This window comes from Abramis brama (genome assembly GCF_963993115.1).
Source record: "Abramis brama genome assembly, chromosome: 13".
Classification (NCBI taxonomy): Eukaryota; Metazoa; Chordata; class Actinopteri; order Cypriniformes; family Leuciscidae; genus Abramis; species Abramis brama.
The window spans coordinates 33,347,810-33,374,204 of record NC_139975.1 but is presented as its reverse complement, the minus strand read 5'-3'; the positions used below and the strand labels follow the sequence as shown (position 1 = coordinate 33,374,204).

The following is a 26,395-nucleotide window of genomic DNA, read 5'->3' as shown; positions in this document are numbered from 1 at the left end:
TCTGGCATTTAAGTATTTGTTATATTGTTATTAATCAGTTCTATAGAAGTGCCTACAGAAGACAGGCAGTCCAATCTTCTGGCCACTGGACAAACCAAAGCAGAAGTGCTTCAGTTCTACATTGTGGTCGACAAGAATCTCATACCCTGTCAAGCAAGTACTTCACTCTGAGCTTTTGATGAGCTTTTTAAAGCTCCTTTTGTCTTTGGTGTCTTTGGTGGCTCAATATAATGTTATGTTAATTAAGGTTGCTAAAATGTGACGGGATATTTGGACTTATAAGTTAACCAAAAAAAGTTATTGTCACACTGTTTTATGTTCATAGTAGTGTTGACCAGACTGAATTTTAAATAATCCTATTAACTTAACACAATATTTGCACTACAGTAATGTTCAAACGCCCATGACAAGCATGTAAAAACCATTAATAACTGAATCATTAATATTTTATTTCTATTTGAGCTGTACATAAACAATATACAATACAATATAAAATGTGGTTTATGCGCTCTGTCGCTTGCTGTCAATACGCTGTCAAAACACATTCGTTGCCTTTTATTGTCTTCAGTTCACGCTATAACTGAGAAAGAAACAGGACTGCCCCCTACTGGTGATGTACATCATGTGCCAGAGAACTGAACTACTACAGTACACTACACTACACTACTGTACACTACACTACACTACACTACTGTACACTACACTACACTACACTACTGTACACTACACTACACTACACTACTGTACACTACACTACACTACACTACTGTACACTACACTACACTACACTACACTACACTACACTACTGTACACTACACTACACTACACTACACTACTGTACACTACTGTACACTACACTACACTACACTACACTACACTACTGTACACTACACTACACTACACTACACTACTATACACTACTGTACACTACACTACTATACTACACTACACTACACTACACTACTGTACACTACACTACACTACACTACACTACACTACTGTACACTACACTACTATACACTACACTACACTACACTACTGTACACTACACTACTATACTACACTACACTACACTACACTACTGTACACTACACTACACTACACTACTGTACACTACACTACTATACACTACACTACACTACTGTACACTACACTACACTACTGTACACTACACTACACTACTGTACACTACACTACACTACACTACTGTACACTACACTACACTACTGTACACTACACTACACTACACTACTGTACACTACACTACACTACACTACTGTACACTACACTACACTACTGTACACTACACTACACTACACTACACTACACTACACTACTGTACACTACACTACACTACTGTACACTACACTACACTACACTACACTACTGTACACTACACTACACTACTGTACACTACACTACACTACACTACTGAATCCCTTTCCTTGCGATGCAGATTCTTAATAGCCTCATCTGTATAATCGTGTGAAAGTGTGTGTCTTTGTGTGCATGCACCTGCATTTATTTACTCCCTCTATTCATGAGTTTTGTTGGTTTACAAACAGGAAAAATGTCCACATCCACGATACTAAATGTTGTCTTTATTGTTTTGAGTTACTATGAGTATGCAATGCAACAGATTGTTGTCATGTAGGCTATTTAATATATTGATTAATTAATTTATTCATCTATCCATCCATTCATTCATTTTTGCTTCCAAGATTAATGCATTTGGATGTGAAACATTTTGCGACACACACTTTCCTTCACTTTCACCAGCAGAGGTCCTCGTCAAGCTGTGATTTGAAAAGCTTTGAGTAATGAACCTTTTTCTGATACAATTGTGTTGAAAACTTCGCTGGTTCATAATGCTTCACTTCACCATCACTACAGAAAACACAGGCAAAAAGGGTATCCAGAATCCAGAAAACATTCAGAGAATAATAAAAAAAAAAACAAGACACATGAAACCAGAATAACACTTAGAAATGCAGAGTAACAACATCCAAAACTTTTGCAAAGAATGACAGCACACACAGGGCTTATAGACAATATTAACAAGGTATTGAGACACAGCAGAATGTAAGCAAACATAATGGGTCAAGGCAGTGGGTTATGGGAAATGTAGTCCATGATAAAATAGCACAAGTCCTGACAAGAATCGGGAGGTGTTTCCCCCTAGTGGAGATCATGGGCACTCCAGCTGGTGGATGTGACAGTCTTATATGACCCACTAGGAGGGGCAATCAGTCCATATATATATATATATACAGACAATATATATATATATATATATATATATATATATATATATATATATATATATATATATATATATATATATATATATATTTTTTTTTTTTTTTTTTTTTTTTTTTTTTTTAATATATATATATATATATATATAACTGACTTTGAAAAGTTATGAATAGTCTTAAAAAAATACAAAATAATTACTAGCTTGTTAGACTAGTTTCAGTGGTTTATGCAACCAGTCCCAGAGGCTCCAGAAGTTCATCAGAAACTCCACCCTCTTACAAAACCTTCCAGGAACTGACTACAGTAGTCATTATTTCTACCTTTCATTTTTACTGAAAGCTTAAACGAGTTGTGAAGAACAGAGGAGGACACTTTATATTAGGGTTTTTGTGTATTTCTGATTGAAAGCAGATTAGATTTTGTTTGTAATAGTTATTATGACCGCCGCTAGCGTAGCTAGCGAAAGCGGTCATATAGGGATTGTCAAAGTTTTTTTTTTTTTTTTTTCCCGTCAATCTACTGAATTTTCCGTCAACGATACCAGGGACACCGAAACACCGGGGAACATGAAATTTGGTGGGCATGTAGCCCCACTAGACTTTTACGGAAAAATTTCGTTTGGTCCCCGGGGGCCACTCCCCCCCCCCGCGCTGGGCCCCCCCAAACCCAAAAAAATGCAGTTTTTCCTAAATAACTACCTGAACCGTGGCACCGAGGATGAAGAAATTTTGATGGTATGTTGCTCTTAAGGGCCCACATCAACCTAGCCCATAATCACTCATTTGTGATTTGCGCCCCTCCCATAAAAAATGAAAATGCTATATTATTCTGCTTTAATCGCCCCTATCTTCAGTTGAGATGTTCAGAACTGCACCATATTTCATGTGTATGATTAACTTGACATCCTCTGGGGTTATGCTAAGTTTCGTAGAATTTCATCCATGGGGGGGTATAAAATTAATTAATTTATGTGCACATTTAGTGACTGTACACTCATCGGCCTGTAGATGGTGGTGTTGAGCGAAGGGTTGCTGGTTTAGGATGATACTTACTGTCACAACACACACATGCAGGAATACAAACAAACGCAAGCATGCACACACACTGACATCCACACGCACAGACACACACCCATACACACACATACAAATCCACATGCACAGACACACACACACACAAACACACACGCGCACACACATGTACGCACGCATACATACACGCACAGACACACACACACACAGACACACACACACACACATACACACACACACACACACACACACAGACAGACATGCACATACTACTACTTTTTTTAGGTATCAGCCATATACCCGATTTACCAATACCCAATGTGTTATGCTTGGGCAGTATACTAATGACGTGGGTGGGACATGTTTCATGCCATGTTAGATCACATCCTGAGAGTCTACGCTTTCAGAAAATATATAGTTTATATAGTTGAATCAGTTTTCTCTTCATGGTACAGACCAAAATGTATTATGTGTACACTTTCTTCACCTAAATCCATAAAATCCCATTAATTTCAATGGGACATTTACTTAAGTGTTCTACTAGGTACAGTGGGAATGAGTTTAATTTTGTTAACATTGTTTTTTTACAACTCTGAGACCAGGGCTACAAGATAAAACCACTTTTTTGGGGAAAAAATGTTTTTTATTTCAGTAAAACACAACAAACCCATGCCGAAATCAGATAACTGACTTTTACCATCAACAGGCACCTCAACCGTTTGGTAGAGGTTTGTAGAAATTGAATGGGAGGGTCCTTCGCCCCTATCTTCAGTTGAGATGTTCAGAACTACACCATATTTCATGTGTATGATTAACTTGACATCCTCTGGGGGTATGCTAAGTTTCGTAGAATTTCATCCATGGGGGGGTATAAAATAAATTCATTTATGTGCACATTTAGTGACTGTACACTCATCGGCCTGTAGATGGTGGTGTTGAGCGAAGGGTTGCTGGTTTAGGATGATACTGTCACACACACATGCAGGAATACAAACAAACGCAAGCATGCACACACACTGACATCCACACGCACAGACACACACCCATACACACACATACAAATCCACATGCACAGACACACACACACAAACACACACGCGCACACACATGTACGCACGCATACATACACGCACAGACACACACACACACAGACACACACATACACAAACACACACACATACACGCACACACAGACAGACATGCACATACTACTACTTTTTTTAGGTATATACATAAACACGCAATACAGCCAAATTACTCCACGTCATTTATTTTTGTGGAAAGCCAGTGCAGGCCTGAGCGGCGGTCATATTTTGTAACGCCATGCAGTACATCTAGTTTACTTGGATCTTTTACAAGAGGAGGAAATGGATTCAAAATCTGTGGAAGAGCTTTCTTGTCCTGTTTGCTTTGAAATCTTCAAGACTCCTGTTCTTCTGAGAAGAGTGAGTGGGCATCTTTGTCTAGTCCCCCGGTGCAGTGTGAAGCTACGTGATGTTAGTCCATTTGTGATGACAGTGGCTGAAGGTGAAGTATACAGAATTTTGATCCAGTTAATGAATGACTCCCTGTTACGTACGTGTACGTATTTAGAGTGTTGTAATAGGGATATGTAGTTTGTTGTTGTTGTGTGCAGGTGTGTGTGTGTGTTTCAGATGCTCATTGGATCAATCTACAGCCTGTCAGTTTTCCTGAAGGATGATGACGTCTTGTTCACCCATCCAATCACATTACACCACCTTCCTCAAATACCCGTATCTCCTCCACGTCCCCAGCTTTTCGCTCACTTTGACATTTGCATTTGTTTGGCTCGCTGCTGTTGTTTTGTGTGTGTCTATCGTTTGAATTAATCAATTGTCGAATAGTGGTTGTGAAGTGTTTTTGTTTGTTTTACTGTTCATCCTTATTCAGTCATCACGGTGCATGTGAGGCTGGGAAGGAGGGAGCAGGTTAGTAAGTCGCGCGACATACATTGCGCACCACGTAGGACAATTTTTAATTGTATTTGACACACTAGTTTAGGAGAGTGCCACACCCTGTAAGTTTTTGTTATATTGTAGTTAGTGTAGTTTTGTTAGGGCGTCTTGACGCCGAAGACTTTTCTTTTCTACATTTTTCGTTTGGTAGTTAGTTTAGTTGCATTAATCTTCTAGCTAGTTTGTTCTGTTTTATTTATTTATTTCATTTGGCATCTCTCGAGCTCGCCTTCCCACCTTTGTTTGTTTTTGTTTAAATATTGTTAATTGTCGTTCTTCTCATTGTTTGTAAATATTGTAAATATTATTTTCTCTTCATTCTTTCACTTTTGGGTTCTGTAAAATAAATACTTTTGAGCTGAGTTTTTGAGTTGATCTTTTTCCTTTTATTGCCCAGTCTTTCACATTAAGTTATACGCACATCTTTATTCAAATGTTATACTCCCTTACCCCTATCTAAAATAAAAGGGACGTAACATATGGGGGCTCGTCCGGGATTTAAACAATTGGATTCTTCCTGGTTATTTATATTTATTGTGTGTGTATATCTTTATTCTGGATTTTTCGGTAACAAAAAGGAAACGCTTGTGTACATTACCAACGGGTATAGTGACAGTGGCGTTAGTGTTGAAGTCATGAGTACATTCAATTTACAGTCGTTTATTGTTAAACCAACTTTGGACACATTTGACAAGTGCAGAAAGGATGATTTGTTAAAAATCGCTGACCACTATGGGATCTCTGTGGTGAGACAAGCACTAAAGAAAACAATTAAAGCTGTTATTCATCAAAGGCTGGTTGAACTTCATGTGCTTGTGTTGACAGATGCGGATGGTGAGGAGGCCGGCCGGTCGGCAGTGGAGACGTGTCCAAAAAGCCCTGTTGAGTCGGAGAATGCGTTGAGCGAGGCTTCCGAGGTGGAGGTTGAGGCCGAGACCAAGGCTGCCTTGCCGCCCTTTTATCCCTTTTCTCCGCCTTCCAGTGGGTCTGGTGGCGATGTGCGGCTTAAAGTGTAAGTTGCAGGTTAACCACCACAGCCAATTAATGTGTAAATTAAAGTGCTCTATATGTATATATTTAATTATTTCTGTCTTAAAATGTGTTAAAATAACATTTATTGGGGTTTCTTCGAAGGTAGCGTGTTTTTTCAGTTACTGGGTGATGACGTCACAAGAGGAACCCATACTCTGCTAGATTCTTACTGTATTATGGCTATTTGGAGAACGACTGAGGATGTGGGAAATATTGTTATTGGGTTTGAGAAGGAGTGAAATTGTGGCAGTGTTCATGTTATCCAGTAGTTTTGATTTTTGTTTTGATTCATTTATCATTCGGATGAAGAGTGGTGATAAAATGGACCAAAATTGTCTGTAGAATTCTGCAGGGAATCCATCAGGACCTGGTGCTTTATTGTTCGGCATGAGTTTTAGGGCATTAAAAAGTGTGTTCTCTTATGGGAGATTCAAGGGTATTTATTTGAAGTTTACTGAGTTGAGGCAGATTAATACTGTTGAGAAATGAATTGATGTCTTTCTGATTTGGATCTTTTTCTGAGGAATATAATTTACTGTAAATTTTGGTTAGATTTGGAAAGATTTGGTTTATTTCTTCCAGTGAGTTGGTAGACTTCCTTGCTGTGTCCATAATCACTGGTATTGTTGTTTTTTCCTTATTTTGTTTAATTTGATTTGCCAAATATTTACCAGATTTGTTACAGTGGTGGAAGTCTTCTTGCCTTTGTATCTGTGTAGCCTGTGTATCAGGAATTGGCTGTGTTTATTGATTAATTCGTTTAATTTAAATTTATATTTTCTTGATTGATCCTGTTTTTCGTCTGTTGGGTTATTTATGTTAATGTCTTCTAGTTGTTTGATTTTTTTGTTCCAGATCTATTTCTTGTTCCTTTTCTTTTTTTTTCTTTTTTTTGTAAACGGAGAATGAAATAATTTTTCTTCTTTTTACAGCTTTTCCTGCTTCCCACAGAAGACATGGGGATAATTCTGGGGTGTCATTCATCTCTAGATAGCATGCCCTCTCTCTTTTAAAATAGCTGTCAAATTCAGGGTCTTTTAGAAGAGATGTGTTAAATCGCCATCTGGTAATGGGTTTATGTGGACTGGTTCTACTCCATTTCAATGTTACCGGGGCATGATCACTAATGACTATTGGATGGATCTTTGATTTAGAAATATTTGCTATGATAGAATTACTGGTGAGAAAGAAATCAATGCGGGAATATGAGTGAGTATTCTTTAACATTTGGATGCTGTAGACGCCAGCTATCGCCAAGACCAAAGTCACTCATGAACTGTTTTATGGTTTCTGTAGATTGCAAAATGCGTTTATTGCCTGAACTTCTATTGTTGGGTCTAGAACTGTGTTGAAATCACCTGCTATTATGACTGGTCAGTTTGAAATGGAAGAAAAAAAAAAGTCTGGAAAAAAAGATGGGTCATCTGTGTTTGGGCCATATAGGTTGCCACTTGTAATTGGGCTATTATTAATAGAAATGTTAATGATAATAAATCGTACTTCGGGGTCTATAACAGTGGTGTTATGAACAAATGAGATTCTTTTACTTATTAAAATGCATACACCTCTTTGTTTTGTGTTGTAGTGAGCCGAGAATAAGTGGTTGTACTTCGATGATTTAATTCTCATAGATGTGTTTCTTGTAGAAGGCAAATGTCGGCTTGTAATTTATTTAGATGATTCAAAACTTTGATCTTCTTTGTCTGAGAACCAAATCTGCGAACATTCCAGGTTAAAAAAGTAACAGTTGACATGTTTTAGTGAAAACTAAACATAAACGTATATTGATATCTGGGCCTGTTAGTACTGTATGTGTAAGTGTGAGTGCATGAGTTTGAGCTGGTATGGCAGTGCATATGTGTGTGTGCATAAGGCAATGTTGTTGAGAGATTAACAGGCGTCACAGGCAGGTGACGTCATGACCAGGAAAGGATAAAAGCACATCCGGTGCAACCGGCACTAGCTTCGAAATATGCCGAAGCAAGTCGATCACAGGGATGAAGGAAGTATGGCAGAGCGACACTGACGCGTTGATGACGCTTTGGGAACGAGAATACCCAAATCGCCATAATTTCAAGAACCTGAGTGTCAGCCTGTACAGAACTAGTACATCAAGCATTAAGAACCTGAGACCCTGGAGTAGCGTCCAGGTCTAGGCTATAAAATCTGACGAATGTGAACAGTGAGGACCAGCCTGCCGCATCACAGACATCTTGAAGAGAGGCTCCAGATAACAAGGCTTTAGAGGCCGCCATACTCCTAGTAGAGTGAGCTCAAACCTCCAGAGGACACGGAAGGTCAGATGACTCATAGGCAAGAGAGATAGCCTCGACTATCCATTTGCTCATAGTCTGCTTAGAAGCAGGAAGATCTAACTTAGGTGATCCGAAACAGACAAATAATTGGTCAGACTTCCTCCAGGAAGAAGTCCGATGAACATAAGTGTCCAATGCTCGCACTGGACACAAAAAGTTCAACTTTTCCTGGTCCGGATATGTAAATGGAGGAGGACAGAAAGCCTGTAGCACAATAGGCCTCGGAATATTGGTCGGTACCTTAGGGACGTATCCCTGTTTAGGGAAGAGAAAAGCTTTGACCATCCCAGGTGCAAATTCAAGGCAGGTGGGAGAAACCAAGAGGGCCTGAAGGTCTCCGACTCTTTTAAGGGACGAAATAGCAAGAAGAAATATGGTCTTAAATGTAAGAAACTTGTCTGAGACCGAATCTAGGGGTTCAAATGGAGCCCTAGAAAGGCCTTCTAATACTATTGCAAGGTCCCAGGCCGGCACCCTAGTGCGTGTTGCAGGTCTCGACCCAGAGATGTACCCCCACCGTGGCGTGGAAAGCCGCAATGGCCGCCACGTAAACCTTTAAGGTGGAAGGACATAGACCTGATGAGAAGCGGTCTTGTAAAAACTCAAGTACTGACCCAACAGGACAGTGCACTGGGTCACATTGCTGCTGGTGACACCAAGTAGAAAAGACATTCCATTTGAGTAAATAAAGTTTCCTTGTAGCTGGAGCTCTGGAGCTAAGAATGGTCTCCACAACCTCGGAAAATCTGTAGCTTCAATGGTTTATATGTACGCATATTTAATGAGATATTGCCTAATTTGCATATTTTATTTTATTTTTAAGACAAAGTGTAATACAAAAAGTATTTCGCTTAATATGAAGACTAAACTGGTAGAAATGTATGAGGATATCTATAAAGGGAAGAAAAAGTCCCATTCACCTGTAGTGTGATAATAGTGTCACAGGTTGTGGTCATTTTCAGGACTTTCGTCCCAGGTAGAGATTTTGGCACACATCCCACGTTGTTCAATGGGGTCATATTAGTCTATAATAGTTGAGATATTCTCCGCTAAATGAAGTGCATACAAATCTTACCTAGGACATAGACTATTACGAACTGTTCCCATTTACAGGGGCTATCCAGAATCATAATCTAAATTACAGGCAAAAGGTCAATCACATGGGCGAACAATCCAAATGAGCAACAGGGCAGAAAACACAGGCAAAAAGTGTAATCCAGAAAACGGTCAGCTAATCAGCCTTATTTTATTTAGTTTTTGTATCATATTAGGCCAGTGTACATTTTATGTAACTGACTTAGAAAAGTTATGAATAGTCTTAAAGAAAAAAATTGACGATTAACTTATAAGACTAGTTTCAGCGGTTTATGCAACCAGTCCCAGAAGCTCCCAAAGGTCATCAGAAACTCCACCCTCTTACAAAACCTACCAGGAACTGACTAGTCTTATTATTTCTACCTTTCATTTTTACTGAAAGCCAAAACGAGTCGTGAAGAACAGAGGAGGACACATTATATTAGGATTTTTTGTGTATTTCTGATTGAAACCAGATTCGATTTTGATTGTAATAGTTATTTACTCTTTAAACCAAAGTTCAGAAAGTGAAAGTCAATTGTAGATCATTGGATCTTTTACAAGACGAGGAAATGGATTCAAAATCTGTGGAAGAGCTTTCTTGTCCTGTTTGCTATGAAATCTTCAAGACTCCTGTTCTTCTGTCCTGTAGTCACAGTTTTTGTAAAGAGTGTATACAACAGTTCTGGAAAACTAAGAAAACTCATGAGTGTCCTGTCTGCAGGAAAAGATCATCTAAAGGTAATCCTCCAATTAATCTAGCGTTAAAAAACTTGTGTGATTCATTGATAAAGGAGGGAAAGGAGGAACGTTTATCAGGATCTGAGGAGATCTGCAGTTTACACAGTGAGAAACTCAAACCCTTCTGTCTGGAGGACAAACAGCCTGTGTGTTTAGTGGGCAGAGACTCAGAGAAACACACCAATCACACATTCAGACCCATCAGTGAAGTGCTTTCATCTTACAACGTAAGAATAATGTTTCACATTTCATATTCTAAATACAGTGTTGAACATAGAAACAGTATTATATGTGTATACAATAGACCAGTATTTATTTTTACGTAGACTAAATCTCTCTGACTTACTACTGATATAAAATCCTGCACTAATCTTCGACCCTCTGATGTTCAAATCTTCTTAAAAGTAACAGCAAAAAATAGAAATGTCATGTTGACACTGATACTGAGACCTTTTCAACATATAAATAATATAACAATAAAAACATCCAAACATACAATGTTTAAACCTCTTAGAGCTGCATAAGTTTCACAGATTTTCATCTTAACCTGTAGGAGGAATTTAATACAGCACTGACGTCCTTACGAAACAAGCTCAAAAATGGAGAAGAAATGAAGAAAAAGTGTGATAAAACAATTGAACACATCAAGGTGAGGATATAAAGAGTTAAATACTCATTCACACACAGAGTTTATTATTGACATTAGTTGAGTGTGTGTTCATACAGCGCTGACTGAAGTGAATGTAATTTGATTTCAGTCTCAAGCTGAGCACACAGAGCGTCAGATTAAAGAAGAGTTTGAGAAGCTTCATCAGTTTCTCAGAGACGAAGAAGAAGCTACAATCACTGCACTGAGAGAGGAAGAGGAGCAGAAGAAGCAGAGGATGAAGGAGAAGCTGGAGGAGATGAACACACACATCTCAGCTCTTTCACACACAATCAGAGACATGGAGGAGATGATGAAAGACAATGACGTCTCGTTTCTAAAGGTGACAAATCAATCTGGCTTCATTCTTTGTGTATAAAACAACTTGTATAGAGAGACTCATTGACAATGAGAGTGTTTGATAAGATATTAAAATGTTTTCAAACTCTATATTTTCCAGAACTTTAAGGCCTCAAGGTAAGTGAGCTGCTCGTATCTCTTCTCTCAGTGGATCGGAACTCAAATTCACTGCAGTTCTGACTCCTGAATGTTCCTCAGAGTCCAGATCTCACAGCCGGATCCACGGATGAGTTCTGGAGCTTTGATTCATGTGTCGCGATATCTGGGTAACCTGCCGTTCAGAGTCTGGAAGAAGATGCTGGAAACTGTCCAACACAGTGAGTCTCAGCAGATTTGACACCAGTGCAGAAGATAGCTCAGATATAAACACACACAACATCAACATTTGATAGAAATATATTTAATAATCACTTGAATTTGAATCTGAACTGTATTTCAGAAAATCATCAGATCATACACTGAACTCATAATGAAAAGTCTATTCCTCATGGTTTATGTTTATGTATTAGGATACAATAGTGTTTATTCAATACTGATATTAAACCTGAAGCCTCAATCCATTCTGACAGTAACTGAGAGACAGAGGTGGAAAGTAACGAATTACAATTACTTGCGTTACGTAATTGAGTCGTTTTTTGTCTATTGATATTGTTTTGATATCCAATTTGCAAAAAATGTGGACGCAAAAAAGAGGAAACAAAGAACAGCATCGCTCTGTGCAGATAAAGGGATGTGGGTCATTCCTGGGATTCGGTAATATTTCAGTCCCCCAGACTTTTAAAGTGGTGGTTCACCAAAATTAAATATTAAAAGCTTTCCAGAATGAATAAAAAAAAATTGCATTTAAATATTTTTTATCATAAAATAATGTCTTATTTCTATTGTAAACTCAGCATTTTGTCAGGTCCCTTCTCTGGTACTTCACTGAATTTGTACTTGGAAAATATTTAACAAATTGTACACGCGTCAAATTTTGTTGGCAAATGTTGTAAGTATTTATTTGTGTTACTTTCTTGTGAAAAAAAAACAAACAAAAAACAATATATTTGATTAAAAAAACAGACTATAAAGTGATGTCCCTCAGTCTGAACTCAACCCCGTCACGCCAACTATTCTCCGCCTATAATAATTTAGACTCCACCCATATGTGACATAATTTACCAGAAATGACATCATTCAGGTCTTTTTAACAGTGTTGCATAAGATGGTAAGAAGTATCATACTTTTTATTAATATTTTTGAGGCCTATTATAGTTAAGGGAGGGCACTGTCAAGCTTAACAACTCAACCCCATCACATAAAAAAATAAGATGGAAAATTATTATTTTTCAAATTTTTATTTTAATCCATAAGTATATACAATGTACTTGTTTCATTGCTGCCATGTATGGTCTACTCTCCTACACTACAAGACGAGAAGTGGCCATTTTGTGCAGAAAACCTCAACCTCACATATCTGGTATAATAGTCATGTTTCAGTAAAGATATACTTACCAAATTCATGGCAACTCATAATTCTGTTATAAATAGAATATCTGATGTAATGTGTCCACTCAAACACTGACAAGCATCTTATCTCAGAAATGGCCGCCACATCAGCAGCAGAAAGACAGTGTTTGCCAGCAGCCATATCACCCTGTAGCCCAAGACTGGTTGCCCACTGAAGCTAAGCAGGGTTGAGCCTGGTTAGTACCTGGATGGGAGACTCCTGAGAAAACCAGGTTGCTGCTGGAATAGGTGTTAGTGAGGACAGTAGGGGGCGCTCACCCTGTGGTCTGTGTGGGTCCTAATGCCCCAGTATAGTGATGGGGACACTATACTGTCAAAGAGCATTGTCCTTCGGATGAGACGTTAAACCGAGGTCCTGACTCTCTGTGGTCATTAAAAATCCCAGGATGTCCTTCGAAAAAGACTAGGGGTGTAACCCCGGTGTCCTGACCAAATTTGCCCCTTGGCCTCTATCCATCATGGCCTCCTAATCATCCCCATATACTGATTGGCTTCATCACTGTCTCATCTGCGCCAATAAGCTGGTGTGTGGTGGGCGTTCTGGCGCACTATGGCTGCCGTCGCATCATACAGGTGATGCTGCACATTGGTGGTGGTTGAGGAGATTCCCCCTTCCACGTAAAGCCCTTTGAGTACCCAGAAAAGCGCAATATTCCCATCAGTGTTCGGTCAGCTTTTACATATTTAAATCTACATATTTATGATATTTTAACCTTTATGAAGAGCATTTTTCCCTAATCGTTTTAAATATATGCTTCACCTTTCATTTTTAATTCTTAAATTTGATCAATAAATTAAATTAGAATAATAAGACTGGCTGTTACCAATCAGATTAATTAATTAATTTACACTGAAAAATTACAACTGCATTAAAAAAAAGTATGAGATTGTTTAAAATATTTTTTGAATATGCAAAAAATATGACATATTGGAATGAATGATAACCTACTTTTAAACACGAAACTAAACCACCAGTTTGGGGCGGCAGGTGACCGTCTTAATGAGTGAGTTATTGAGTCATTTATTCAAATGATTCGTTCAAACAGCTGAATCGTTCAGAAATGAGGCAGTTGTTTAAAGGAGAAGTTCACTTTTAAAAAAACTTTTGCTGATAATTTACTCACCCCCATGTCATCCAAGATGTCCATGTCTTTCTTTCTTCAGTCGAAAAGAAATTAAGGTTTTTGATGAAAACATTCCAGGATTTCCCCCCATATTATGGAGTCCAATGGGACCCAAATGGTTCAAGGTCCAAATGACAGTTTCAGTGCAGCTTCAAAGGGCTTTAAACAATACCAGAAGATGAATAAGGGTCTTATCTAGCGAAACGATCGGTCATTTCAAAAATAAATAAAAAAGTTTAAGTTTTATAAGCACAAATGTTCGCCTTGCTCTGTTCTGTGACGTCTCTGTTCGTGACGTCACGTAATACGCAATTACGTTGAAAAGGTCACGCTTGACGTGTTTACAAATGTGCGGAAGGAGGACCATATATATTGTGGTCATGCACTCTATGGTGCACGTAAAAGAATACGCACAGAATACCGTCAGTGTTGTAGGTAGGCACTAGGCAGGTTTTTTGTGTTAATTTCTATTGCTTTACGATTGAAAGCAGTATAAAAAATGTCAAAAATATGATGTGCAGTCAAGTTCAGGTGTGTGTATGCTGTTTAAATGAGTGTTCTCACCGATACGCTTGTTGTGATTCGCGGAGCTCTGACGAGTTGTATTTTGACGACTTGATATTATTTCTTATTCAAAAGTTTAGAATGCCTAACATTCTAAAATCTTTCAGTTTATTGCGACATGTAGCTTAAGCTATGTATTGTTACATTTGCAACGACTCTATTATTTTTCCAGTAGACCAGTGCTCAAGCAATCCAGCTGACTAGAATCACGCAGCGGAGGAATGGAAAGTTGACAAGCCATTAAAAAGTATTGACTTAAGAAACACTTATATTTTTTTCAAATATTTTAAATAAATCATGTTCCCATTCACTCCGGCGACGAATTTTAAAATTAATTAAACTAAATTCTATTTATAAGGTTTTATATTTTTAGGCATTAACTAATTCCAATCCCTAATGCCAAAATGTTTATATTTACTGGTCAGGCATTATTGTTAAACTCGCAAGACAGTAAAGAGATGGATAATTTAAATATATTCTGCACATTTTTTTATATCACATTTTGGTAATGTATTCATTCTGCCGTCACATCTGAGCACGAAACGCTGCTTGGGTAGTTTCAAGATATATAAATAATTAATCCTACAATAATAATTTAATTGTTTATTCTTGTTAGAAGATTTTTTTTTTTTACTGATTCTGAACACAAATTAATCATGACAAACCAAATTAATATTATTAATTAATACCATATCATTGATGAAAACAAGCTGATACCAAGGTATTTTAGGCCTACAATTCTAACATAAATTTTTCATGAAAAATCTGGATTGTATTTATTTATTTTTCGAAAGTAAGGTTAATGTAAGCAGCTTCTTGCAATACTCTCCTAAATGCGTAATAAAACCTAAGTGCAAACATTACCGCTTTAATGACTGTCCTTTATTTTTCAGTGCATTTGTTTTACAATATATGGCTATTACTGTTATGGAATTAATATTATAACTATTAGTATGTAGTAGTGTGATGTAGACAGACACAACTAAAAGAGGTTTGAATTTTTCTTTGTTTAATTTGCACACTGAATATGGGTTGGAGCTTTTAATTTTGAACTCTCAAAGTGCACCAGATTGATGAATTTAACATTAAAATGCACAAAATTTTGTGGGGGGGACGACAACATGCCCCCGAACCCTCCTAGAAGGCCAGAGGTCCACTCACCACTGATTTAACAAAAATCCTGTGAGAAACACTTGTATTGCCATCCCAATGCAGTTTTTAGCTTGTTTTTGGGGATTAATCACTGTGGAGATTAGTTCAATTGTATTAATAAATGATAATTTTGCAATTCATCTGTTAACTCTCACTCGTTCCTGCTCGCTCGTTAGTTTGGGGCTGGGGGGCGTTCAGGGACCTGGATATTGGATAGGGGGCACTGGCCCAAAAAAGGTTGAGAACCACTGGTCTAGCGCATCTCTCAAGTGAGGTGTGCCAGCTCAGTGCTATGTAGAAGTGAGAAAGGATCCCACTGAAACTTTCAGAAGCTCCTGGGGCATATGGCAGATGCAGCCACACGGCTTCCTCCATATGGGACCGCTTCAGTACTAGCTCCATGACCGAGTCCCTAAGGTGGCCGTGGCAGAGTGACACACTCCACTGGCCTGTCGCCAAACCCTCAGCCTATAAGCAGACCTTTGTTTCCCCGGGCTAGTCGCTCCTGGGACAAGAGTCCTCCAAATGATGGCTGAGGGGCCACGTATAAAGGGCATGCAGTAACAGAGCGCTGGGTGCCCTCTGACTGCATTGGCATTCATTGCCTCGAGTTGCGTACAGTCCCTTGCTTCGAAACACCGCTGCTCAGCGAGCTTGTACTGTTCTGACAACATTGCGACTGTTGAGCCGTGCTCCCCTTGCATGTTGCAACTCGCCCGCCACCTCCTGCCACTCACAAGCCTCACGGCAGCCTCTGGTACAGATACAGTGGAGACTCCATCCCCAGCTGGCCAGCTATTCAGACCACTTCAGGGCCGCACAGCCACGTCTGTTGCCCCTCCGAACTCGTCCTATGTCAGTTGTTTCTTTTCTTGTTTGATCGGATAACCCTCGACAAAAACTCTGGCTACAGCTGGCCCTGGGCTCCGCAGAATTGTGTTCCCTAGTGAGCCTTCTTGCACTATGGTGCTTAAATCAGGAAGAGAACAAGTTTTGCAATGGAGTCTTGTGCAATGGAGCAGGTCTTTTAATTGCCCCTTATGGCAACCAATCTCCTCCTCTCAACAGCCTTCCTGACACCTTCCTCTGAGCATATTCTCAGGGATGGGGCATGATGGCACTGGTTCTGGTCTACCGCAAGAATTGAAATTTGCAGTAAAGGCCGTCACTTCTGTGAGCACCTCTAGATAGAAGTTGCTCCTCTAATAGAAGTCAAACCGGTTCGTTGAGTTGAGTCTCCGTGATGAGATCCCGAAGGTGTTCGATCACTTAACGTGCTCCGTCTTTTAGAACTCTGGAGTGAGGGCTGTCCTCCACCTCAAAAATGTTGTGGCTTCTACGATTGAAGCACATCATAAAGGTAGTTTCAGACGGAGTGGGACTTGATCGCCAGGCCCCTGAGGCGAGCAAGGAGATATATAAAAACCTTGCATCCCCTCCTTACCCTCTTGGCCTTTCTCTGGTGCTACTGCACTACAGAGACCACCCTGAGCCATTGTAGGCAGTGAGTTAAAAGATTCTGTTTTTTAAGAAACAGCTATCCTGCTCGCATGGTCTCCACTAGAGGGTAGGGACTTGCTACCTTTGGTCGACGAGTTGTGCCTGGAATTTCGGCCGGCCATCTCTCACAAGTTGAGACCCTGGTCTGAATATGTGCCCATGGTTCCTACCTCTCCTACAGGACCAGGTGGTGAGCCTGCAAGCGCTGCCCCAGAGGAGGCAGACCCAGTCCTGGCTTTTCTCTGTCCGTCCTCCTCAGTGCGGTTATACGTGATCAGAATGCAAAGCCTAGACCTTAGACCAGCTCTATCTGTTGTGGAAACCAGCAGAAGGGAAGGCTGTTTCCAAGCTGAGGTTGGCCCACTTCAGAGTGGTTGCCTTCATCTTGGTGAGTAATCCCAAGATGCAAGTGCCACCTGGGCGGTGAGCTCCTCCTAAGTGAGTACTGCTCCCTCCTAGGCCTTGGCATACAGTGCCTCGCTGAACAGATGTTAAATAGAGTTGGGGGCTGGGCGACACCTATACACATCTAGTATGTGTCCCGATCTGTTGCTTCACGTGGATTCCCTTCACATGAAGCCAGTTTCACCGTAAGCACAGTTCGAAGTGTTGGCTTGCTGCGCCATTCCCCTCCTATGGACTGGATACGTGCGCATATATTGCTCCAGTAGAGTTCTCCTTAGTCGAACCCTGTTGAGTTCCTCCATACCCTGCGGCATCGGACGTGGCGGAGCGCCCAAAGCCAGGCCGACCACTCGTATGCACTAGTGGAACCTGTGTTAGGCTGGGCCCATGTTATGATCCCTACGGTGATCCCATATGCGTATTTTTCCACGGTACGGCTCCCTGCGGTGAGCCTGTGTCTTCCCTTGACAGAGCTCGCTCTGCCGTCACTGTTGCTTGTTCTCCCCCATGTTAGACTGGAGTCATCCCAGTGACCTTTCCATATGTTGTACTGCCTGATCACCAGTCCATATGTGTATATCCCACATAATACCTCCCCTTCGGGCCAGGATGTAGGTCCGCAGCGTACTTCTTCTTCCTTGTCAAAGGTACGCTTTCCCAGTGGTTCTGTAGGAACAGCAGTTGACTTCCCTGGCTTAAGCCTCGCCTTCACCGCCTCAGTATTGTGGGGGAATTGAGGCTTTTAACCAGGCACTGGAAGGTGGCAGCTTTAGTGGCGGATTCCAAGGTCCTAAGATCCCATTTCAGTTGACGTTGACTACGTCTGATGTTCTCGACTGAAAGGGAACGTCCTGGTTGTGTATGCAACCCACCGTTCCCTGAAGGAGGGAACAGAGGATGTAGTCCCTTTGCCACTATAGCTGGACCACCGCTGACCGAGTTCTTACGGCTCCTCAGCGTAAAGCAACTAGAGCGTGCATCCACTTCCGTATTTATACCCGCTCCGTGGGGTGGAGTGTGTGATGCAAGTCATGCACGCAAAATTTCATTTGCTCGTGCTTGCACGCTCGAAGACAATTGGCTCCCTAGCGTGATCCCATTTCAGTCGACGTCGACTACGTCCTCCATTCCCTACTTCAGGGAACGGTGGGTTGCATACACAACCAGGATGTTTTAACCTGTTAAGCTGCAACCCCACTTTTGAAAAATCCCAAGAAATGACATACCCAAACTGAAACAGATACAGTTCATGAACCCTTTGTACTAAAAGCACAAGTATGATCTCATTTGAAAGCTGACACCTGGCAGTTTATTGTAAATGTAGAATTAATTATTGTCATAATGACAAAAATTGTTTTAAATAGCTTCAAAGTTTTGTAAAGTTATTAGAAATTATTTTTTATGAAACATCCTCATGAAAAAAAAATTGAAGTTGGCACTGGAGCAATCTAGAAATGCACTACAGCTAATGCCACATGTCTAAACATTTTATGTTTAAAATCTTAAGATAATAAGTCCAAAACTCTGTATTTAGTGAAATGTTTTTCAAGACCATGTCATGTGACTTTATTTTGATTTGACGCTAAAATGCTACTGATGTTTATTGTCATCTTCTAACCATCTATCCAGTATATTGTCTTTATTGTTTTGTGGTGCAAACGAGCCCCATTCAGTCTCAATCTCCCCCTGCACACATTCACACCTCTCCAGCCCGGTTATGGCTCTAAATATGCATTTCTTTTGTCTGCATTATAGTTACTAACGACTGGCTATTCACAGGCTATTCATATGGTTTCAGTCACTAATTTATTTTCTTAAAGTTCACCCTTACATTTTAAACTGTATCAAATGCATTTCTTGAATAAAGAAACATTTCAGTAAGCATTCAAAAAAATAATAAAAATATAACTTCTAGGTGGCAGGTGCACCTAGGGCTAGCTAGCATGTTAGCTTAGCACACCATCAATACACGACAATTTATGAGATTAAAACCATGTTTGTGCTTATAAACTTACTTTATAAAGCAAATCGAGTATTTTAAATAATTTTTTTGTGATCTAATTTGGCTTCAGATAAAAAATCAGACAGAAAATATACTATTGGATAGTGTTCTGCACAACGATTCTATATAGATTAGCATTACATTATAAATATAATCTATTATTATGGAAATACCTGGCATGGATTGAAAAACACAGGTAACTCAAATATCATAGCAAACATGTTTATTGTCTTCAAAACTGCATGTTACAGCCATAGTTACAGCGCGATCTCGTTAGCTTTGTGTGTGTTCGAGGCTTCCTGGAATGTCACATGATCATGGCTCTTCTTCATGTTCTATATATGGACTAATACTGTGCACAGGGCGGCGAGGGCGCCCTCAGGCTATTGGTATGAATTGAAAACACAGTATCAGAGTTATGCAAACGCTCATAGTGATTACATCGACGCATTTGGGTATAAATTCAATAAATATTATTCCTGTCTATAGAAATCTGATGTAAACCTATGAGAATATATCAATATTTCTCCAAATCTGCACATTTTTGAGCTAAAGCCCTGAGGCACGTTGTTTTGTGTATCGCTGTCATGACGACGGCACGGGAGTTTTTTTATGAATGAAAGCGGCTGACGCGCATAATTCATATCAAAGGTATCGACTAATTTTTTCATTTCATAACTCCTGACACAAATTAAGAAATAACTGTCGCTATAAGTTTCTCAGAATACAATAGTGGTCAAATTCTGAAACTTGAGTCTTATATCTTTTTAATGATGTATAGTTTGTCAAGGTATAACATTAAATCTGATAGTAACTTTGAACTATATATAAATAAAACCGCTTCAGTGCGTCCGCGCTCTGGCAACGGTTAACAGGTTAATCTCATAAATTGTTGTGTATTGATGGTGTGCTAAGCTAACATGCTAGCGAGCACTAAAATGCACCTGCCACCTAGCTGTTATTTTTATGAAAAAATGTAAATAGGAATGCTTACTGAAATGTTTATTTTTTTCAAGAAGGGAATTTGATACAGTTTCATATGTGAAGTGATAACTTTGATAAAAGTAATTAGGAATCGAAACAGTGTGAATAGTCAGTCGTTAGTAATTATAATGAAAAACATTTAACTAAATACAGAGTTTTAGACTTATCCTCTTCAGATTTTAAATATAACATGGTCAGACATGTGGCTTTAGCTGCAGTGCATTTCTAGATTGATACAATGCCAACTTCAATTTTATTTTCATGAAGATATTTAAAAAAAAAAAATATTTCTAATAACTTTACAAAACTTTAAAGCTATTTATATTAAAAAATAAATTCATTATGACAATAATTAATTCTAAATTTACCATAAATTGCCAAGTGTCAGCTTTCAAATGAGATCATACTTGCTTTTAGTGCAAAGGGTTCATGAACTGTATCTGTTTTAGTTTGGGTATGCTGGGATTTTTCAAAAGTGGGGTTGCTGGCTAACAGGTTAAATCCAATGTGGTGGGCTAATGATGTGGGCTATTTAGAAAATTATTATATGTAGTAAAAAAAAAAAAGACCCATGTCCCGTTTATAACTTAAGGCCGAATGATTTCCGTGATTCAGAGGGAATTCCAGAATCCAGTCATGAAAATGGCATTTACATAACGCAGATGTCACGTAAAACACGCAAACTGATGGATGAATAAATCGAAAGTAGAGCTGTGCAATAAATCCAATCGCGACATGGTCTGTGATGAATATTAAAGCGCAATAAGACTGCTATGTAAATATTTATTACATGGCTTGGTTGAATTCTAATGTAGAATGCAGTGTGTTATTTCTTGATAACAGACCGCTGCTAAGTATAACACTCCGTTGCCATGAAAAACAGAGCGTTGCTACGGACGCAGGATTCTAACCGTAGAGACGGAACGGACTATTTTCTTTAGCGGAAGCAATACAATCGTTTTTAAATCAATAAACTCCTTTTTAAATCAATATTTTGTGTCAAATTATTTATTTATTTGGTAGGTAGCCATGTAATAAGCGGGATAATGTAGAGCGAGGCGGTTGTTATAGCGAATACATAATCTGCTTGTTCTGCATGTCTCTGTGTGAATGAGATGTGCCGCTTCGTCTACTACTCAAGTACTCGACGCGCTCATGGTGTTTTCACCATCTCATAAACAATATGAGGACATTAATACGTGAACATTTCCAGAGCTGCTCTGAGAGAACGCCTAATGAGCATTTTCATCATTTTATTTGAGAAAAACCAGTCAAATACTCTCTGAAACAGGTCTTCACTACAACCCGTCAAAATAAAAGTTTAACTAGGAGAAATTATGACAGAAATATATTACTATTGTAAGCCTACAATAGAACGCACTTCTCAAAATAATAATAACAACAACAATAATAATACAATTTATTTCAACATTATTTAAAGAATATATTTTTTGTCCTGTTTTGCAGCACTTCTCAAAAAAAATTAAAGGATAAAAGTTTAAATTTTCATTTGATTACCACTGTTTTTGATAATATATTTTTATTAAATCATATCAAATCTGAATAAAATACATTTCATAGGACTCTATTATTCTCAAACATAATAATTTATGTTAAATTAATAAATTATTAATGTTAAAAATAAGTTGTTAATCTTATTCATTATCGATTATCAAATTTAGTTGATTAGACGTTTTATTGAAATTTTAATTAACAAAACAAACAAATGTTTTCAAATTTGTTATAATAAAAGCATTTGTTCAACCAAAAAACCTGTTTTCATTAATTTAACTGTCATTTTAACTGATGATAATAATAATAAACATAATGTAATAGTACTGTTTATATATTTAATAATTGATCAATACCGGAAACCGTGATATTTTCTGAGACGTTGTCATACTGTGAAAATCTCATCCCGTTACGACCCTACACAGGAGAGTTCCCACCACACCCCCGCTGTGAAAAAGTAACTCAGTAACTTTTACTCTGAGTACATTTTAAATGAGCTACTTTTTACTTTTACTTGAGTAGATTTTTAGGCCTGTAATTTTACTTGTAGGGGAGAGCCGTGACAGTTGAAACACTTTTCAGATAAACGTTGTTTTCTAAGATAAGGTTACAGATAGATTTTTTGTGTGTGTGTGTGTGTGATCAACAACTCACATGTGTTCTCTTAGTATCGTGTTATTCGGTACAAATATAGAATGATTTAAGTACAAATTGACTTTGAACGGTAGTTGTGCCACAGGGGTGGGACGGATGAAACATAACAGTTTAAACGGCAACTATTCATCTAATGCTTGTTTTTATGAACAATACCTGACAAGTAACTTATGTACATATTGTTACAAACATATTTTGTAATTTATTTTAATTTAAAGGTTCATATTAACCATTTTTGTTCTGTCGCCCAATAAACAATATCAGCCTATGCACATTTTGCGTAATCTTTCTAATAGGCTATTTTGATGAAGACAGACGAATCCGTTTACAATTTTATTTTATTTTATTTCTTTCAGTCATATTGAGTGTTTGCTAGTTGAATAGCCTGTTATTATGAAGAAAACTAGGTCAACCCTTGAAATGAAATTTATTGAAGATTGAAGATTGGACAATTGATGATTATTAAAGAGATAACGTGTTGCGTAATTGAAAATGAATTTGCATTAAAAGAAACACAAGTTGAGGAACAGTATATGAATCTATGAACAGTATAGGCTAAAGACCTACTTCTGTAGGTTCATATGGTTAAATAACTATTCAACATCGAAAACACATCTTATGCATTACAAATGTTTTTATTATTTATTGCAAAACACTTTTTTATTCAATGCTTAAACGCATAGTGTGACCACATTAACAGCGGTTTTCCTATGACCAGGTTTAACTGGCAGGACACTTGTCGCCTCCTGCCAGTTAAACTAGATTTGCCCATTGCCCTTAAACTAAAAAACTAAATTGCACACTTAAGGGTGTGTTGCAGTACTAATACACCTGTATTATCATTACAATGGCACATGAAACAATAAATACAACTTGTCAGTCAAAAAAAAGTTTGAAAGAATTCACTAAACACACTCAAAAACAGCTTTTCGGCTTTAACTCCAAACCGGCATGACGTAAAGAAGAAATGTTTCCGCGGGTATGGTAGGCATTGTGTGCTGTACTTGCTGACGAAATTTGACGTACATGACGTGAGTGGTTTTCAAGGAAATCTCAATGTTTCATCCGTCCCGCGTTTCAATCGTCCTGGCTCTCCCCTACTTAAATCAAATTTCATTGTAGTAGTAGTACTTTTACTTGAGTAGAATATTGTATTACTCTTCCCACCTCTGCTGAGAGACCACTGTTATGATAGCATGATTTATGTGTTTTACATTTACATTTCTAATATTTAATATTTCATCCTGTAATCTGATGTTATTCTCTTTGCAGCTCCGTTGACTCTGGATCCAAACACAGCAGCTCCTCGTCTCACACTCTCTGCTGATCTGACCAGTGTGTCGTTCAGTGATGGAGATAAAACACTTCCTGATAATCCTGAGAGGTTTGACAGTTATCCCTGTGTCCTGGGATCTGAGGGCTTTAACTCAGGAACACACTGCTGGGATGTGGAGGTTGGGGACAATACAGACTGGGTTCTTGGAATAACCACAGCATCAAACCAAAGGAAGGGAAAGGATTTCTTTAAGTCTAATGTCTGGCGTGTGCAGTACAAGAACAGCAAATACGGCTCAAAATCCCCAGAGCAACCCGGCACTTACTTCACTGTTAAACAGAAGCTTCAGCGTGTGAGAGTTCAGCTGGACTATGATAGAGGAAAGGTGACATTCTCTGATCCTGTAACTAAAGACTGTCTGTGTAAATTCAGGACATCCTTCACAGAGACTGTCTTTCCATTATTAGGTAATCGCTGCACAACTTCTCCTCTGAGGATCTTACCAGTTAAACTGTTTATTACAGCAGAAAATCACAGTTAACCCTCTGGGGTCGACAAACGCGCCCACGCGTTTTGCTGGATTTTCTTCACATTGTAGCACAATAAACTTGAATTACTCCGTCATTTATGGTCATACAGAAAAAAGAAATATGATAAAAGAATCTGTGATATTTCTACTTTTGTATGTGTCCACTTACAATCAAATCAAAACATTGTGCTTTTGTAAAATAAAGAAAATAAACAGGGTGTGCTTTCTGCCTCTCCGTCGTGGTGAACTTTTTTTTCTTGAGCATGTCTATAAACTGAAACAAAACTCAGCGAATACTTGTCACACATTTATGAGCCATATACCTTTATAAACATTTAAGTGTGTACTTTTAAATGATCAGATTCAAACTGAAAACCAATATTCTCTGCTTAAGTAATTTGTATAAAACCAACAAGATGTCCAGCTTCTCACGCGCTTGCTCATTATTTTTAATTTGACCACGCCCACACGCGCAAAAAGAGATTGACATGCAAATCGTCCATGCCTCACACGAACGCGCTCGTTACCTCAAAAACAAAGCACCAAACTTCACCAAAGTCTCTGCTTTTCGTCGAGTTTGGAAGACACGCCGTGAGCTTACATTGGATTTACCTCAGAAGAAGAAGAATGAGATTTGAAGACAAGACAGATGTAAGGTAAGAAATTCTTAATTATTAGTTATGTTATTGTTGCATAAACTTCACATTGCAGTTGAATCGTTACTGTGTTTGTGGATATCTGCTCAAACGTAGATATGTATAATATGGTAACCATAATGTATCATATTTTGGAGCGAGCTCTGCTTTTAAATGTATCATATTTTGGAGCGAGCTCTGCGTTTGAATGTATCATATTTTGGAGCGCGCCGTGCGTTTGAAAAGCAAAACGCACCAAACAATAGGCTTCATGTTTTTATATTGTAATCAATATATTTTTCTCTAGCGTAGTTGTTACTGAAATCTTTTGGAAGACTTAATTTATTGTTATTATTATTTTATGCAGCACTGCACGTAGCCTATGCCTACAAGGCACAAAAAACCTGGTGTTCATTATTGTTGGAAACATTTGTGTGTGTGTGTGTATTCTTTGAATTTTAAAAATAAATTTGAACCAGAAAAATCTAAAATCTATTCCCAAAATCGTGCAGCCCTAGTTTCTCTTGATATCAGTATGTTCACAGTTTTTGTTTTTTGTTTTTTTTCTTTCAGGGACCAGATGCCACTGAGTCCTGCTGACTTCAACATTCTGTCATTCGAGTCTCTGTACATGAACATGGTAAAGTGAAAAATCAAACACCTTGGAAATTAAAGGTATGTACAATGTTTTTAGGAATGGCACAAAGGTGTCTTTGGATCATTGTTTTCAATAGTGTGCTTTTTGTCATTTGTTGTGTATCTTTGGATTATGTTGTGTTGTAAATAAATCCAAACAATCAAAAAGCCATTCTTTTTTTAATCTCCTCATTCTTTGTGCTGCACAGGTATGATGCGTAATGGAAAATGCAGCCCAGGTATGATGCGTAATGGAGATTCCAAAGCTCTCTTCTTTGGTCAGAACCATGGAGAGCGATCGCGGATAGGTCTGTCCTATGCACCGAAACTTTTAATAATGTAACAAAATATTTAAAGAGCATCAAGCACGGCGCTACACCGGGGCTAGGGGGCGCTAAAGCCCCGTCAAAAATCTGTGTAGCCCCAGCTAAGCCCACGCAACCAGGGGGCAAAAGACCCGCGCTCTTAGTTCGTACCG

At 38.6% G+C, this 26,395-nt stretch overlaps 1 protein-coding gene across 1 annotated transcript; it reads left to right on the top strand.

The window, feature by feature from the left end:
* The first annotated feature begins 10,105 nt into the window (after positions 1-10,105).
* On the top strand, positions 10,106-24,721 carry LOC311094819 (E3 ubiquitin-protein ligase TRIM35-like). The gene is made up of 6 exons (XM_084132992.1): positions 10,106-10,656; positions 10,983-11,078; positions 11,188-11,418; positions 11,536-11,552; positions 11,634-11,752; positions 24,114-24,721. Exons 1-6 carry the CDS (start codon positions 10,261-10,263, stop codon positions 24,656-24,658), a joined length of 1,404 nt encoding a protein of 467 aa, XP_083989118.1. The 5' UTR covers positions 10,106-10,260; the 3' UTR covers positions 24,659-24,721.
* Positions 24,722-26,395: the final 1,674 nt, after the last annotated feature.